Genomic DNA, 17,077 nt, shown 5'->3' on the forward strand with positions numbered 1-17,077 from the left:
ATTGTAAACTAAGAGGAAGGAGCCTGGAGAGAGGGGAGAGTGAGAAACACTGATGGAAAGGGAAAATGCAAAGATGTACAGAGGCTGAAAGCCAGGTTCAGACGGAGAGATGAAAATGTGAATAATGGAAGTGGTCAGAGAACATGAGATGTTGAAGAAGATGGGAAATGAATTTCAAGGTATCTAGTGGATACCAGAAGATAAAGATCAAGAGAGGTGAGAATGTTAATCCCCAGCAAACTCAAAAAGCCACCAAGAAAGAGGAGAGTAGATGCAGATGAGCACTGAAATTCACTAAGGATGGTAGGACAGAAACCTGGAAACGAGGTCAATAGGCAGAGACAGACTCGGTGATAGGACACTGGCCAAATAGTTAAAAATGAATTGGTAGAGGGGCGCCTGGGTGGCTCATCAGTTAAGCGTCCGACTTCAGCTCAGGTCATGATTTCACGGTTATTGGATTCGAGCCCCGCATCGGGCTCTTGACAGCTAGCTCGGAGCCTGGAGCCTGCTTCGGATTCTGTGTCTCCCTCTCTCTGACCCTCCCCTGCTCACGTTCTCCCTCCCTCCCTCCCTCCCTCTCTCTCTCTCATTCTCTCTCTCTCTCAGAAATAAATAAAACATTAAAAAAAATGAATTGGTAGGAAGAATACAACTCAGGAAACCAGAAACACAACAAATCATGGGGTAAGCGGTGCAGGGTTGAGAATGAGGGAGATATTCATTTTATAAAGAGATGTAACTAACATAAAATCTGCTAAGGAGGTTCCCAGGCAGATGACAAGAAGAGACAAGATAGAACAGAATCCTATCCCAAGGATCCATCATAACAGAACATAATTGCAGTATAACTGAAGGCATATGTACATCCTTTTTTGTACCAGGCATAGGTCCATGACCCCTTTGAACTGTGGACAGTTCAAACAAAAATACTGCCTTCAGTGAGAACCTACAATCCCATATAGTTGCATAATAAAGCATACATATGCAGATGAGAATGTGAATTACTAATGATGGATACAAAACATGAAAAACGATGGAGAAAGGGGCATCAGAACAGCAAAAGCCAATGTTCTCTGGGGCAAGCACACCAGTTTCTTGATAACTTAACTCCTGACAGTTATAAGGTAAAAGCTACATATAGGGAGGAAAGAGGGACACAAAAGAAGGCAGCCGGCCGGCACTTTAGCAAAGAAGTCAAAGTACTTCTTACTTTGAGAAATAAAACCAAAACGAGATTACAGGAGGCTTTCTGAGACTTCTCACATACAGAAGCACAAATTACTTGTCCAGGACTCCAGAGATTCCTGGTAAGTCAGACTGTAGACAAATAGACACAGGTGCCCTCATGAGATGTTATCAGGTCAGGGAAAGGCCAGTGAAAATAACTGACTTGAAGAAGAAGAAAGGAGGCAGAACAGAGAGAGAAGGAAAGAGGGGGAGATGGGGGTTGGTGAGGAAGGGGCAGTGAGATAGGGAAGGAAGAAAGAAACCATGAAAAGATGAGGCTGCCCAAGGCATCAGACCCCAATCTCCCTATCTCTGCATATCCTCTTATTCAAGAGTGTGACCTTTCTTAAATGAAGGCACCAAGCAGCAGAAAATGAGGGTCTGTGACCCATAAATAAGTGTGAATAATATTTAAATAAGGGAACAAAGGCCATGTAACATTCAGTGGCCACGTCAATTACATTTATGTCAACTCTTTCTTCTTGATCTTGCAATAATTGCTTCATGTTTAACAGAAGGGAAGATTATCATTTATCTGCAGAAATGTGTGTGGAGGCTTTATTAAGCAATTAACCCAAGTAGGCAAATAAACACCCTCATGAAGCACCAAGAGATATATGTGGTAGGACATAGGCAGAAAAGAAAATTAGGAAGATAAAGGTTTGTACTGTGAAAACAAAAGAAGTAAAAGAATGCCTTATAGTGAAAATTCATAGTAAAAAGGACACATGGTGAGCATGATGATGCTCTACCCCTTATCACTGACAGGTGCTTTATAAGCATTTTCACAGGACTTGCTGTATACGGTGTTATTTTATATTCACTCAACCTTCTGTGATGCAGAGAACAGTTATCATTGTTTTTAGTTAACAAATGAAAACATGAGGCTTAGAAAGGTGAAATCACTTGCCTATGGGCAAACAACAGTGTCAGTAAAGAACAGACAACTGGAATTGAACCTAGATTTCTGACTCTTGGTGCTGTGGTCTGACTGGTTCTCCCAAATACTCAAACTTCTAGACTGAGCAGCATTCTTGCCCTTAAATAGAAAAGGGCATCATCTCAGGAAAGATGTCTAAATAACACCCCCAAACCCTGGGACTCCATGTTTTCAATATGCTCACTATCCCTTGAATGCCCTCTTGAAAAGGAAGTTCAACCAATCACACACTGTGTGTGTGCATGCGTGCATATAGACATGTGTTATGTGTGTGCACACCTGTATGCTGGGGGCAGGTAGGGAGCTGCAAAACCAACACTTAGGACATCAAGAGTAAATAATGAATATCAGGATAGAGCACTGAAGCCTGCCTCTCTGCATGGAAATAGTCACCTTGCATCAAGTTCCTCTTTGCATAAAACAGTGACATTTTCATGATGTTTAGGAGCCTGCTTGTGGCTTCCAAAAGCTCTGGTGCCATACCATGCTATCACGGTAACTGCCCTCCAGTGAGTCATCAAAAGCCTGGCTAGAACATTTTAAATACAGCAGTTTGCTTGCCACCAAAACACTAAGTTGCAATATTTTATATTTATCTCTATTTAAATTTTAGTGATGCTGCATAAATGTTAACATGGTCTTATGCTAATACAATCACAGAGAAGTCTTAATAACACCACATATTGGCATACCCCCAGAGTGAGTTATGGCCTGCTAAGCAGGCCTAATACATGCTTCTCAAGTCATTCAGTTAGTCCCCTTTAAATAAGATATGACATCAAGAATGTTACACAGTTTTGCTAAAGAAATGTATTTCCAGAAGCAATGGCAAGGGACATTTGCTCATACTGAAAGTGGAAAGAAGGTACCTGGGATTACAGCAAAGAATTCCAAAGAGTCTGGGGAGAGAGCCTAATAATATTTTATTCAGTTATTTCATGGCTTGAGAAACAAAAAGTGAGCCTCAATAAGTTCTCAAGCTTCTAAAGCCCTGAAGGTAAGACCCTGAACTTCTCTCTAGGGCTGAAATCACAGCAACCAAAGACAAACTCATAGATTCTCCACCCTTCCAGCAGATGCACATACAAACATTTCCTTGGGCTTCCTGAGAGCCTTTCTAGGTCTGGTAGATGAGACCAAGGGAGATGGAGTACCCTGGAAGCCACAGCCTTGACTGTCAACAAAACCACCACAGGATAACCAGGGCTTGGAGATCAAGGCACGTTTGTGATGAGGGACAGAGAGACCTGCAGGGTGCTTGGCCTCCCCTCATGCAACAATTCTTCTAGCCTTCCCAGCTTTGCCCCTCCATTTACTAAAAAAGATGCTGAAGACTTTCACCATGAGAAGGCATCAGAGATTCTGATTAAACAACAATAAACGTGGATGAAAGGCAAAGGAAATCTTTTCAAAACAAAGCATGCAATGGCAAAAGTGTTCACAATAGCCTTTCTCCTGCAACATCTTAATCCCAACACCCAAGCAGAACAACACCTAATAGCCACCGCCCAGGCCCTTGAAGCAAGAATCAAAATACTGGTTCCTATTTTAGAGGCACAGGAACATATAGTCCTAGGAACAGATTTTCAAAAATGAAAGCAACTACAGCTCCAAAGAACCAACTGCAGCTTGAAGACGTCTTGACCTTTTTAGTATAGTGATGTAGTACCCACAAAGCTTTCTGTATCCACTCTTTAGAGATGCTGTCTCCCCAATGCTCCTGCCTTGTCACTTTTCTAGCATAACCCAGAATAACTGAAATTTAAACAAATCCCAACCCAGAGAGTACAATAACCTGACTGCATGTTGACAGTTATCAGACAATCAGGACAAGACATATTCCCCCTAAAAGGCTCTCCTTGGTCAGGTACCTCATTTATTCTTCATCAGATATGGCTTTACTGCAAAAGGATCAACTCTTAGAGTTCATTCTTTCCCACTCAACTAGCTATGGTTGGTCTAACATTTTATGAGCTTTGACTACAACAGAGAATGTGACCTATCATACATTATGAGATGTCCTTAAGGTAAGAGAGAACAGAGAGTCATACATGGTAACATCTACTTGGAATAAGGGCAGAATCAAATTCTTACTCTAGTTTCATTAGGATTACACTGCAATGTGGATAGACATGTGCAAGAAAGAGTTCAAGTGTAACCTTCTTCCAGGCCAATCAGGCCAAATAAAAAACTAGACTTCACCTGAAGGGTCCCAACAATTCTGGCCAATGGGATGTCCATCCATGCCACTCACCTGGAAAAGGCAGCCCCCAGCACAAACGCAGCATACTCCTTCACCAGGGGCTCTGTGCTGTTCAGCCCATTGATAACCACTTGAAGGCCACCAAAGGAAAGCAGGTCCTGTGCATTATCCATCTGTAACAAAAGCATGGCTTAGTATAGTCCAGCCATCAAGAAAAGAGGGGCTCTTACTGCCTTTCTTTTGGTGACTATTCTAAAAGCCTAAAAAATCAAGTAAAAACCAATGGTGGCCTTTCTAATATTCTAAAGTCTTAAATTTGAGATCTCTGAATTCATCTAACATGATTTTTGGGCACCTGTGTGGGAAATGCCAGAAATGGCACCTAGCTACTGCTTATGCCAAACATGTCCTGGAAAAGTCTAAAACCGTAATGAACCACAAAGCTTACTCCAAATGTACAAGCTGTTAACACAAAGATCTGGCATCATAAGGACTACTAAATGGTGCCATGCTTCCTGTTTATATCCAGACCCAATGTGGGCAGCAGAGACAGCAGCACTTAAAAAAAAAAAAGAAAAGAAAAACTGTTTTTAATTTTGTTATTATTATTGTTTTTAAATGTTTATTTATTTTTGAGATAGAGAGAGCACAAGCAGGGGAAGAGCAGAGAGACAGAAGGAAAGAGGATGTGAAGCCCGCTTTGCGAGGACAGCACTGAACCTGATGCAGGGCTCGAACTCATGAACCATGAGATCATGACCTGACCCAAAGTTGGACGCTTAACTGAATGAGCCACCCAGGTGCTCCAAAGATTGTTTTGTAATTAGAAATCAGGGACTAGGTAACAGGAACCCAGTTGCAGAGGGAGAGGGGTCTAGCAGAGGGCTAGAGGAGGAGTACCAATAGTACCCCTCTCCTTCCTCTTCCTCATTTCATACAGTCTAAGGCTGACTCATTCTGAGGGCACTCATGATAAAATCTACATAGAAGTCTCTCTCTCAAAGGCTGAAGTGTAGGTCTGTGTTCCTGGCTAGTGGCTATGATTGCCCAGTGCATAACATTTCAAACAGCACTGGTCTAGGCTATCCTTTAAGGTCCAAAGCCCCAAGTCTAGACTCTTTCTCTTTTATTTTAAAGGGAGTATCATTCCCCAGGCTTCATTTGTATCCTGGAAAAATAACACTCAACTGGCTTAGAAAGGTCACTGGATCCTGTTTCGTTCATGCCATAACTATAGTTTCCATTGGAAGTATCTTTGTTCCTATAAAGGCTGCCTCTTGCCCACAGGTGGACCCTACTCTACAAGTCACCAGGACAATGCAGGAAGCTAGAGCCCAAAAATGTGACTGCTGTCTACCTTTTTCCTCCAGATGCCACAGAGCTACTTCCTATCTGACTATGCACTTCCAAACTAGACAAAGGCTCTAACAGAGAAACTGAGTTTGAAGGACTTTGCCTTTGCCTGTGTTTCTGGATGGAACTAACCTGTTTTACCACTTAGAAGATCATTTTTATATATTCTACTATCATCTCCACAAGAGCAGGGATTTTTTTTTCTGTCTGTCTACTCTTGTAGGTCCAGCGATTACAACAGTGCTGAGCATATACTTAGGGACTCAATAAATAACTGGGTTTTTAAAAATGTTTATTATTTATTTTCGAGAGTGAGAAAGAAAGAGAGGGACTGTGGAAGCAGGAGAGGTGGGGAGGGGGGGACAGAAGATCCAAAACAGGCTCTGTGCTGACATCAGGGAGCCCGATGTGGGGCTCGAACTCATGAACTATGAGATCATGACCCAAGGCAAAGTCGGATGCTTAACTGACTGAACTACCCAGGTGCCCCAATAAATAACTGTTAAACCAATGAATAAATCTGATCATAAAACTATGTTACTAAAATAAAGTCTACTGGGAGAAAAAAAAGGCAACCTGGGGTATCTGTGCCAACAAAAGGGATGGGTCCCTGGTACGAGAGACCTGAAGACATGGCCAATCCAGAGGCCTGAATAAGCATGGAGTCTGCTCTGCCATAAGGGCCCTATGCCAGGGCTGGGATTTTTCTGTACCAATCTGTCCTCATGGAGAGGAGTGATTACTGGGCCATAGGCCAGCCAACTAGGGAGACTGAGAGCTGAGTGTTTGGCTGACATAAGCACTAATAATACTTCATGAGCCTTCCTTTCTTACATACTCTAATTTTAAAATCTAAGAATGCACTGCCTCTCTTTGATCCTCCCTCCTACAAGTTTTCTCGATAACAAAGCCATGGCTCCGAGTCCTGTCATTCCATGCCTGGGGTGGCTACTTGTCAAAGCTGGTAGGAGTTCTTAATGGAGCAGCTGCCAGTCTAACAGCCACAAAGCAACACAGCCCAGAGGTTCTGATGAGACAATTCAGGGTGTTATAAATTCTAACATTTAGATAAGCACCTCGATCTCTTCGGTATCTTTTCTCACTTGTTATTTCACAGAAGATGAGGAAGAATCATTCTGCCCACTGCACACCCAGAAGATCTAGCTTCAGAATATGGGCCCTGCTCAGCATCACACAGGAGAAGGCATCATAAGGGTGCAGGTCTGCAGCTCCCCATCTAGGTCTGGAGCTACAACTTTCCCCAGGCTGCCTTCAGGATGGGAAGGAACAGGTAAACAGAAACTCAAGGTAGAGAGAAGGAATGCATGAGGAAGGGAACTATACCAACACTCTAGAGGAAAAGAGAGAACCAGACCACTGGCCAGACAATAAGAGGACAGGAAACAGAGAAAGGGAGAAACCATGGTAAATAACTGAGGAGTCATGCAAGGGGAGGCAAACATATTGCCCTAGGGCACATGGGGCAGAGAGAGGCTGCACCTCATAATTAACTCACTGTTTTCCAAATACATGGCTTAGCTTTTCACAAATCCTGTTTAATAATTCCAATATAGTCCTTGGGCGGATCCTGTTTGGGTCCTTGAAGCCCATGGTTCCTCAAAGCTTCTAGTTAGTGAGTCTAGAACCAGAATGGACTGGTGAAGTTTCTGGCAAGGGGAGTCCTATCTTCCTCAAAGAGAGCACTTCATTACCTGAATTCCCCCATTGCAATTAGAATTAAAGGTTAGGCTATGTCTTAATTCTCCTATGAAATCACAGCTCAACACTGTGGCACAATAACTTAAGATACCAACCCAAAGCCAAGGACCTTATATTTCTAATCTAAAGGACCTTATATTTCTAATCTAAAGTCATAAGCAGAACATTTATGACTCTTCTGCCAAGAGGGCAAGATTGGCCTCACCAAGGAAAGGGTTCCTGAGCCAACCTCAGACTGATTAGGTGATACTGAAGAAATTGTTTACCCCACTATGGGTTACTCCATAGTAACCCATGAAAGCAGAATAGGATGTCACCCCAGAGATGACACTGGCAGGCTTGCATGAAATTTTTTTTTGCCTGGGCCCTGCTAGCCTCCTGTGTACTCACTCTCCTGTGGGTATGATAAGCTCTCCAGTGATTTTGGCCTTTTATGCTCAACTAAAAGAAGGGCCTTTAGAAACCTGATACCTAAAGATCCACCCAAGTATGTTAAATGAGAAAAAAAATAAAAGCTGCCAAGATCAGAGCAGGACTGAGTTGGCCAATAACCCCTAGGCTTCTTAATCCTTTAAATATCTGTAACGGAAAAGCTGTTGGAATTCTTGTTTTTCACCCTGGAGAGAAAGACAGGAAAGAGGAAAGAGAACTCAGGCCCACTTTCTCTCTAAGAGGATCATAGACCTGCTATTTGAGGACTGAGAAAGAGTTTTGAGCAAAGAAAGAAGATGAAGAGGCCACATCATAATTCCTGCAGATAACAGTATACACTCATCCTCTCTCATCACAAAGGCTGGCAAAATCCAAAAGAAAGAAAGAAAGAAAGAAAGAAAGAAGGTCTTTTAGCCTAGTTTATAGAGTACAAGGACATAGTCATGCGTGGGAGGATACTGAAGATCTATATCTTGATGAGGATCTCAAACAAGCTTTTGATTATGATTACACAGTCTTCCTGGGCCACCATCGTCCCTAGTCTGAATTACCGCAATAGCCTCCTATTTGGTTTCCGTCCTTCTACCCACAACCCTTGTCTCCAGTCTAATTCTTAACAAAACAGGGAAAGGGATCCTTTAAACCTAAGTCAGAGCATGTTGTTTTTATGCTCAAAAACCTTTAATAATGTTCAGTTTCATATTCTTTTCCATGGTCTACAAGGCAATCCATGATCTTCCTCCCGTCATCTGTCTAAGCTTCATCTACTTCCCTCTGTTCTTTCAGCTCCAACTACATGGCCTTGCTCTGATCCCACAAACACACTACACATGCTCCCACCTTAAGGGTTCGGCACGTGCTATGTCTCCTGCCTGAGATGCTCCTTTCCAACACTGCCAGTCCTTACCAAATTCTACCTTTATTTTCCCAGAGTATTTTTCAACTTTAAACACACCATCCATACTTATTAGTTATTAGTTGTATTTATTATCTATCTGCCTCTGCTATATGGTAAGCTCCAATTTTGTTCCCAGGATGTATTTTAAGTGCCTGAAATAGGTCTTGGGACTTAACTGGCATGGAGTAAATTAATTTATTGCATAAATAAATAGGTTCTCTTGGCTCCTTCTCCTTAGATCTACCTAATCCCTTCTGAGCTTCATTAAAATGATACCAGTATCCTGGGAGAGGAAGAGAAACCAAAAGGTAAAGAGCACAGTTTCGGGTCAGACAGACCTTACTGCAGATCCCTGCTCTAGCACTCACTAACTAGGTGAATGTCAGCAATCTTAGATGTGACCTGTGTCTTATCTGCCTCAATTATAAATTGCAACTAATAACAGCACCCACTCAAAAGGCAGCTGTGGAAGTCAACGAATTAATGTGTACAAAGTACTTGAGTAAGTGCCTTGTCTATGGCAATGCTCAACAAATATTAACTATTATAATTATGGCACAAGTGTGATCAGTCCTTTTCCTGTTGCAAATTCTCCAATGAGTCTTAAAATCAAGGATAAAAACATAAAGAGCCTGATATTCCCAATTCCACCTCTCTGAATCTCTAACCTTTCCACTTTATCTATGCTACCATATCCAGTACTTCCCAGGTCCTCAGTCTCACCAAGCTGTCTCTTCTCTACCTCAGACTCTTTGCATACGTTGTTTCCTCTGCCTGTAGTACTCTGATCCAAGGGTTGGCAAACTTTCTCCAAAGGGCTGATAGTAATTATTTGTGGCTTTTGTGAGCCATAGGGTTTCTGTCAGAACTATTAAACTCTGCATCGTACCATAAAAATAGCCCCAAACAATAGAACATAAAGAAACAGGTGTGGCTGTGTCCAATAAAACTTTATCTACAAAAGCCTTCCTCAACACCCCTAACTAGGCTAAGTTTCCGGTTATATACTTCCACTTTATACTATGGAGCCCTTATCACAAGTTTAAATTCTAATTATCTCATTATTAAATTGTTCATTGTTCAATTGTTCATTATTTAATTGTTCCCTCTACCAAACTATAAGCTACATGAAACAGAAACCATGTCTATTTTGCCTCTGATGTATCATCAGTGTTGACAAAATCATGGAGGCTTGAGAGAAGGAAAGATCCTGATGCTAATTCCGTAGGATTTAGGGCAGGGAGGTTTGTTGGTGGAGATAATAGTTCAAAGTCAGATTTATGGACAAAGAAATAACAATACCTGATGGACATAATATTCAAGATCAAAGAGTGCAGCAATCTTCTCTTCTAGGCTGGAGCTGGAACTATTGAACTTGTTGATCAGCCGCACCATGATCTGCATGTCAGTCTCAATGACAACATTCAGCTCCTCAAAGTCCTTCTTCAGCTCCTCAATGGGGCGAAAGAGCCGTTTAACCTTGGCCTGCCTTGCCTAAGAAGATAATTGAAACAAATAGATACTTAGGAGACATTTCCCCAAGACTCTTGTGGTCTACCATGGATGCCCATTTTCACGAACTGCTACTCCAGAATTCAAAAACCTTCTTTCATCTGTGCTATCCAAAAATCCTGCTACAGGAATATCTCATTTTATTGCACTTCACTTTGGCACACTTAGAGATATTACATTTTTTACAAATTGGAAGTCTGTGGTAACCTGCATTTAGCAAGGCTATCAGCACCATTTTTCCAACATTTGCTCGTTTTGTGTCTGTCACATTTTGGTAATTTTTGGAATATATCAAACTTTTTCATTATTATTATATTTGTTATGGTGCTCTATGATAAGTGGTTTTTGAGATTACTATTGTAACTGTTTTGCGTAGCCACAAACCACACCCATATAAGACAGTGAACTTAACTCAAGTGTTGTATATGTTCTGACTGCTCCACGGACATGCAATTCTCCTATGTCCCAATCTCTCCTCAGGCCTCCATATTTCCTGAGACACAATGATACCAAAATTAGGCCAAATAATAACCCTACAATGGGTCCTTAAGTGTTCAAGTGAAAGCAAGAGTCTCACATCTCATTTTAAATTAAAAGCTAGAAATGATCAAGCTTAGTGAGGAAGGCATGTTAAGAGACAGCAAAAGACAAGCTTGTTGTGCCAAATAATTAGCCAAGGTGTGAATGCCAAGAGTTCCTTAAAAAACTTCAAAGTGCTACTCTAATGAACACAGGAAGGATAAGAAAGCAAAACAGTCTTTTGCTGATATGGAGAAAGTTCTAGTGGTCTAGACAGAAGATCAAACCAGTCACAACATTTCCTTAAGCCAAAGCCTAATCCATAGGAAGGCCCTAAACTTATTTTAATTCTATGAATGCTGAGAGAGGTGAGGAAGCTATAGAAGAAAAAGTGTGAAGCTAGCAGAGACTGGTTCACGAGGCTTAAGAAACCAAGCCACCTCCATACCATACGAGTGCAAGGTGAAGCAGCAAGTGCTGATATAGAAGCTGCAGCAAGTTTTCTGGAAGATCTAGCTAATTCATGAAGGTGGCTATATTCTAGCAACAGATTTTCAATGTAGATGAAATAGCCCTCTATTGGAAGAAGATGCCATCTAGGACTTATAGAGATAGAGAGGAGAAGTTAATCCCTGGCTTCAAAGCACAGGCTGATTTTCTTGTTAGGAGCTAATGTAGCTGATAACTTTAAGTTGAAACCAGTGTTTATTTACTATTGAAAAAAATCCAAGGTGCCTTAGAATTAAGCTAAATCTACCTGGCCTGTTTTCTATAAATAGAACAACAAAGCCTGAATGACAGCATGTCTGTTTACAACATGGTTTACTCAATTATGTTAATAAGACCACTGTTGAGACATTCGGCTCAGGGTAAAAAAAAAACAAAAACAAAAACAAAAAAACTCCTTTCCAAACATTACTGCTTATGGACAATGCACCTGGTCACCCAAGAGCTTTGATGGAGATGTACAATGAGACTGATGTTGTTTTCATGCCTGCTAACATAACATCTATTCTGCAGGCCATGGATCAAGGATTCACTTTGACTTTTAAGTTCCGATTAGAATATTAAAAAAATACAGGGGTGCCTGCGTGGCTCAGTCGATTAAGCGTCCAACTTCAGCTCAGGTCATGATCTCACCGTCTGTGGGTTCGAGCCCCGTGTCAGGCTTTGTGAAAACCTGTTAGAAAGGATTCACTACTCTAGATACCATTAAGAATATTGGTGATTCATGGGAAGAGGTCAAAATATCAACATTCACGGGAGTTTGGAAGAAGTAGATTCCAGCCTCATGGATGAATGTGAGGAGTTCAAGACTTCAGTGGAGGAAGTCACTGCAGATGTGGTGGAAAAATGTAGAGAATTAGAATTAGAAACGGAGCCTGAAGATGTGACTAAACTGTTCCAAGAGGATGATAAAACTTGAGCAAACGAGGAATCACTTCTCATGGATGGGCAAAGACAGTGGTTGCCTGACGTGAAATCCACTCCTGGTGAAGATGCTGTGAAGATAGTTGAAAAGTGACAACAAGGGGTGCGTGGGTGGCTCAGTCGGTTAAGCGTCCGACTTCGGCTCAGGTCATGATCTCTCAGTTCATGGGTTCGAGCCCTGCAACGGGCTTTGTGCTGACAGCTAGCTCAGAGCCTGGAGCCTGCTTCAGATTCTGTATCTCCCTTTCTCTCTGACCCTCCGCTGCTCACGCTCGCTCACTCTCTCTCTCTCTCAGAAATAAATAAAATATTTAAAACAAGTGACAACAAAGGATTTAGAATATTCCATAAACTTAGTTGATAAAACAGCAGGGTTTGAGAGAACAGGTTCCACTTTTTTGAGAGAAGTTCTACTGTGGGTAGGATGCTACCAAGCAGCATCACATGCTACAAAGAAACTTCATGCAATTGTTTGATGTGGCAAACTTCACTGTTGTCTTACTGTAAGAAATTGCCACAGCCACCCTAACATTCAGCAGCCACTACCCTCATCAGTCAAGCAGCCATGAGCACTGAGGCAGGACCGTCCCCAAGCAAAAGGATTACAACTCACTAAAGGCTCAGGTGGTTGGCATTTTTTGCAATAAAGTACTTTTTGAATTAAGGAGTAATTTTTTAAAGACATAATGCTATTCTACATTTAACAGAGTACAGTATAAAATAGACATAACTTTTATATGCACTAGGAAACCAAAAAATTAATCTGACTTGCTTTATTGCAGCGGCCTAGAACCAAACCCACAATATCTCCAAGGCATGCCTGCATCTTCTAAGATGCCCACAAAAGAGAGCCCTCAGAGTCTAACCATACATAAATTTGCCCTAAAAATACACTCACAATTTTCCAAGGCTCACTTACCCCAGTCTGACTTCCAATGTTCAAGAAGAAAGGAAAGTCTTTTCGTGGCAATCAATGAGGTCAGGCAAGCTCACCTTCAACCCCTAACTTCACATGAAAGGCTGAAGTCTAGGGTCGAATTATCTATACCTTGGTTCTCTATCTTCTATAATCACTGAATACCTTTGCTTTGCCCTGCCCAATCCAGCAACATTTTAGGGAAACCGGATGTAGGAAACTGTGAGTAAAGAGCTATCAGAGTGGGAGCAATCTACTGATGAAAATTAAATCACTGTCATTACTGTCAATCTAACTACAGGTGTACAATTTGTTCAACTATCTGAAGTGGCTAAATTACTGTATGTGCTATACTCAAGTCTCAATTTTTCTCTGAATCCCTCCCCACCACACATACAGAAAAAAAAGTTTTAAAAATGAAGTTATGTTGGAAGTGAATAAAAGACTTTAATTAGATACTTTATACATGTGACATGTGTGTTTACTTCCCAATTGTAGAGGATAGTGCTTATAAAGAGAGTCTGAAAGGTCATGGTGGTTTGAATCTCTATCTTCCAAGAAAAAGTAAAAGGCACGAATATTTATAAAAAACAATGAACAGCTGTCAGCTCCAAAGTGCTCATCTATTACCTATGGGTTTTCTCCCCAGTTACAAGCACTCCATAGAAACACCAACCAAAGAAATGAATCAGCCTCCCTTAAAAAAAGACCAAGCTCCTAGCAGTGCAATCACATCTATGGGATGTCATATCCTGTTTCTTTGGGCTAAAACAAGAGTGAAAATCTTCCCCTACAGCCAGCTAAAGGACTCTGGAGGGCTGCCAAAAGGAAGGGCCAAGAGGTCTGGGGAAGCTGAGTCACTGCCTAGAGCTGTGAGATGACAGGCAACTGAGCAGGGTAAGAAACAAGGCACCTCTACCTCACAAAAGTGATGTGCACCTGGCCCTCAAGAAGGCCTTTAAAGAAACCAAAAATAACTTTTTATTTTGCAATAATTATAAACTCACAGAAAGTTACAAAAAATAATGCAGGAGTACTATGTACCCTTTGTTCAGCTGCCCCCAATGGTAACACCTTACATAACAACAGTATGCTAACAAAACCAAGAAAATAACAAAGGTACAATACTGTTAACTCGACTCTAAGCCTTATTCAGATTTTATCAGCTTTTACATGTACACATTTGCATGTATGCGCATGTATATTATTCTATGCAGTTTTATCCAATATATACATTCATGTAGCCACCAGAAAAATCAGGCTACTGAACTATTCCACCACCACCAAATTTATAGCTGCACCTCATTCTCCCACCGATCCCTGTGCCCTGGCAACCACTAATTTGTTCTACATCTGCTTAATTCTAGCATTTGAAGAATGTTATAAAGATGGAATCACACAGTCTGTAATCCTTTGAGATTGGCTTTTTTTTTTTAACTTGAAATAATGCACTTGAGATCTATCCAAGTTATCACATGTATCAATGGTTCATTTACATTTATTTTGTTTAAGTTTATTTATTTTCTGAGAGAGAGAAAGAGAATATGAAAGTGAAAGCGAGAGAGAGAGAGAGAGAGAGAGAGAGAGAGAGAGCGCGTACCCATGTGGGGGAGGGGCAGAAAGAGAATCCCAAGTAGGCTCTACATTGTCAGAGCAGAGCCTGACATGGGGTTTGAACTCACAAATTTTGAGACCATGACCTGAGCTGAAATCAAGAGCTGGGTGGCTCAGTCGGTTAAGCGTCCAACTTTGACTCAGGTCATGATCTCACAGTTCATGGGTTTAAGCCCTGTATCAGAGCTCAGACAGCTCAGAGCCTGGAGCCTGTCTTTGGATTCTCTCCCTCTCTCTCTGACTCTCTGATCACGCGGTCTCTCTGTCTCTCTCAAAAATAAATAAAAAACCCTAAAAATAAAAAAAAAAAAAGTAATCAAGAGTGAGATGCTTAATAGACTTAGCCACCCAGGCGCCTCAATGGTTCATTTATTTTTAATGCTGAGTAGAATTCCACACTATAGGTATACAGTTTGCTTAACCATTCGCCTGTTGAACATTTGAGATGTTTCCAGGTATTGGCTATTATGAATAAAATCACATGAGCATCTGTATAACATATGTACAAAGGCTTTTAAAACCAAATGTTTGTTTATTTATTTTGAGAGAGAGAGACAGAGAGCGAGCAGAGGAGGGGCAAGAGAGAGGGAGAGAGAAAATCCCAAGCAGGCTCAGCATTGCCAGTACAGAGCTCAATGTAGGGCTCAAACTCACAAACCGGGAGACCAGGACTGGAGTCAAAATCAACAGTTGGATGCTTAACTGACTGAGCCACCCATATGCCCCTGAATAAAGGTGTTTTTTTTAATGTAAATTTAAGTTCTTAGTTCTCTGGGATAAATGCTCACAAGCACAACTAGTGGGTCATACAATAAACGTATGTTTGGTTTTATAAGAAACTGCCTGTTTTCCACAGTTACTGTACCATTTTACATTCTCACCAACAATGTATGAAAGACCCAGTTTCCCCACATTCCCACTAGTATTTAGTATTATCATCATTTTTGTTGTAGGTATTCTAATAGATGTGTAGTGCTACCTCATTGTGGATTTAATTTGCATTTCTCCAAAAGCTAATGACATTAAACATCTCATGTGCTTATTTGTCATCCACAAATCCTCTTTGGTGAAATGTCTGTCTGTTCGTTTCCTTTGCTCATTCTCTAAATACATTGTTGTTTTTACTGCTGAGCTTTTAGAGTTCCTTGTAGTCTAGATACAAGTCTTTAATCAAACAGTCTTTGCTTTACACAGAACTTAAATGTGCCAAGTTCAAGGACTATAGTTTAGCTAACACCATTCTCCCAACACTACTCAAATTTCAGTTACTACCAATTTCAGTTAACTATAACTGCATCAAGTACAAATTCTGCGACTAGCTCTCAGTTCACAAATCACTACATATAAATGCTCGTGATGATGAGTGGCTGATCACACTACTTCTTTCAAAGTCTGTCTGGTCACTGTGGATTCATTACTCAGTTCATACACAGATGTCAAGTGTGTAGTTATAGGACTTCCTCATCCTCTAATGATTAAACCATTGTAACATTTCATAAAAATGGATAATCAAAAGAAAGAACTGGTCGATAAAGATGAAAGTGTAGCAAAGAAATAAATAGTAGTAATTCTGGTAGTAACATTCATATTTAACATATATGTAGTTACAGAGTAAGTCATATTTTTGCTTCAACTATCAAACATTATTTTTAAAACAGAAAGTCTACACTTTCCCCCTTTTTTGATACATTTCATTGTTCTTTTTTTTTCTGATGTTCTAAGTTTCTCTCTATTATTTCCTTTCTATTTGGAGAATATTCTTTAGTCATTCTTTTAGGCAGGTCTGCTGGTGACAAATCCTTTTAATTTCCTTTTATGAAAGAATGCCTTGATTTCTTATTCACTCGTGAAGAATATTTTCATTGGGTATAAAATTCTAAGGGTATCATTTTTTTCAGTGCTTGAAAAATACTGTGCCACACACTCAGGTCTCTGTGTTATCAAATGAAAAATGGACTGTCAATCATTGTTCCAGTAGTATATGGTTTCTGACTAGCTGCTTTCAACATTTTTTCTGTATTTAATTTTCAGGAGGTTGACTGTGAAGAGCCATGGTGTTGGTTTTTCTGAGTCCATCCTACTGAAAATTCACTCAGTTTCATAAATCTATTTGTTTATGCTCTTAACCATATTTGGAGACTTTTCCATTTTTCTTTATTTTTTTTAATGTTTATTTTGAAAGGGGGGGGGGACAGAAAGAGAGGGATACACAGAACCTGAAGGAGGCTCCAGGATCCAATCTGTCAGTACAGAGCCCAACACAGGGCTTGAACTCCTGAACCCTGAGATTATGACCTTAGCTGAAGTCAG

The 17,077-nt window shown here is 40.8% G+C and overlaps 1 protein-coding gene across 3 annotated transcripts in view; it reads right to left on the reverse strand.

The window, feature by feature from the left end:
* SIL1 (SIL1 nucleotide exchange factor) overlaps window positions 1-17,077 on the reverse strand; it is a 212,526-nt gene that overhangs the window by 64,296 nt on the left and 131,153 nt on the right. For 2 of the 3 annotated variants that reach the window (XM_039252730.1, XM_039252731.1), the window contains 2 exons: window positions 10,078-10,269; window positions 4,425-4,546 (listed from right to left, as the gene is read on the reverse strand). In XM_039252730.1, coding sequence (XP_039108661.1) covers window positions 4,425-4,546; window positions 10,078-10,269 — 314 coding nt within the window. The remainder of the gene's footprint in view (window positions 1-4,424; window positions 4,547-10,077; window positions 10,270-17,077) is intronic. The other variant, XM_039252732.1, reaches the window with a different exon arrangement.

Source organism: Hyaena hyaena, unplaced genomic scaffold, assembly GCF_003009895.1.
Source record: "Hyaena hyaena isolate Hyena2069 unplaced genomic scaffold, ASM300989v1 scaffold_426, whole genome shotgun sequence".
NCBI classification, from domain to species: domain Eukaryota; kingdom Metazoa; phylum Chordata; class Mammalia; order Carnivora; family Hyaenidae; genus Hyaena; species Hyaena hyaena.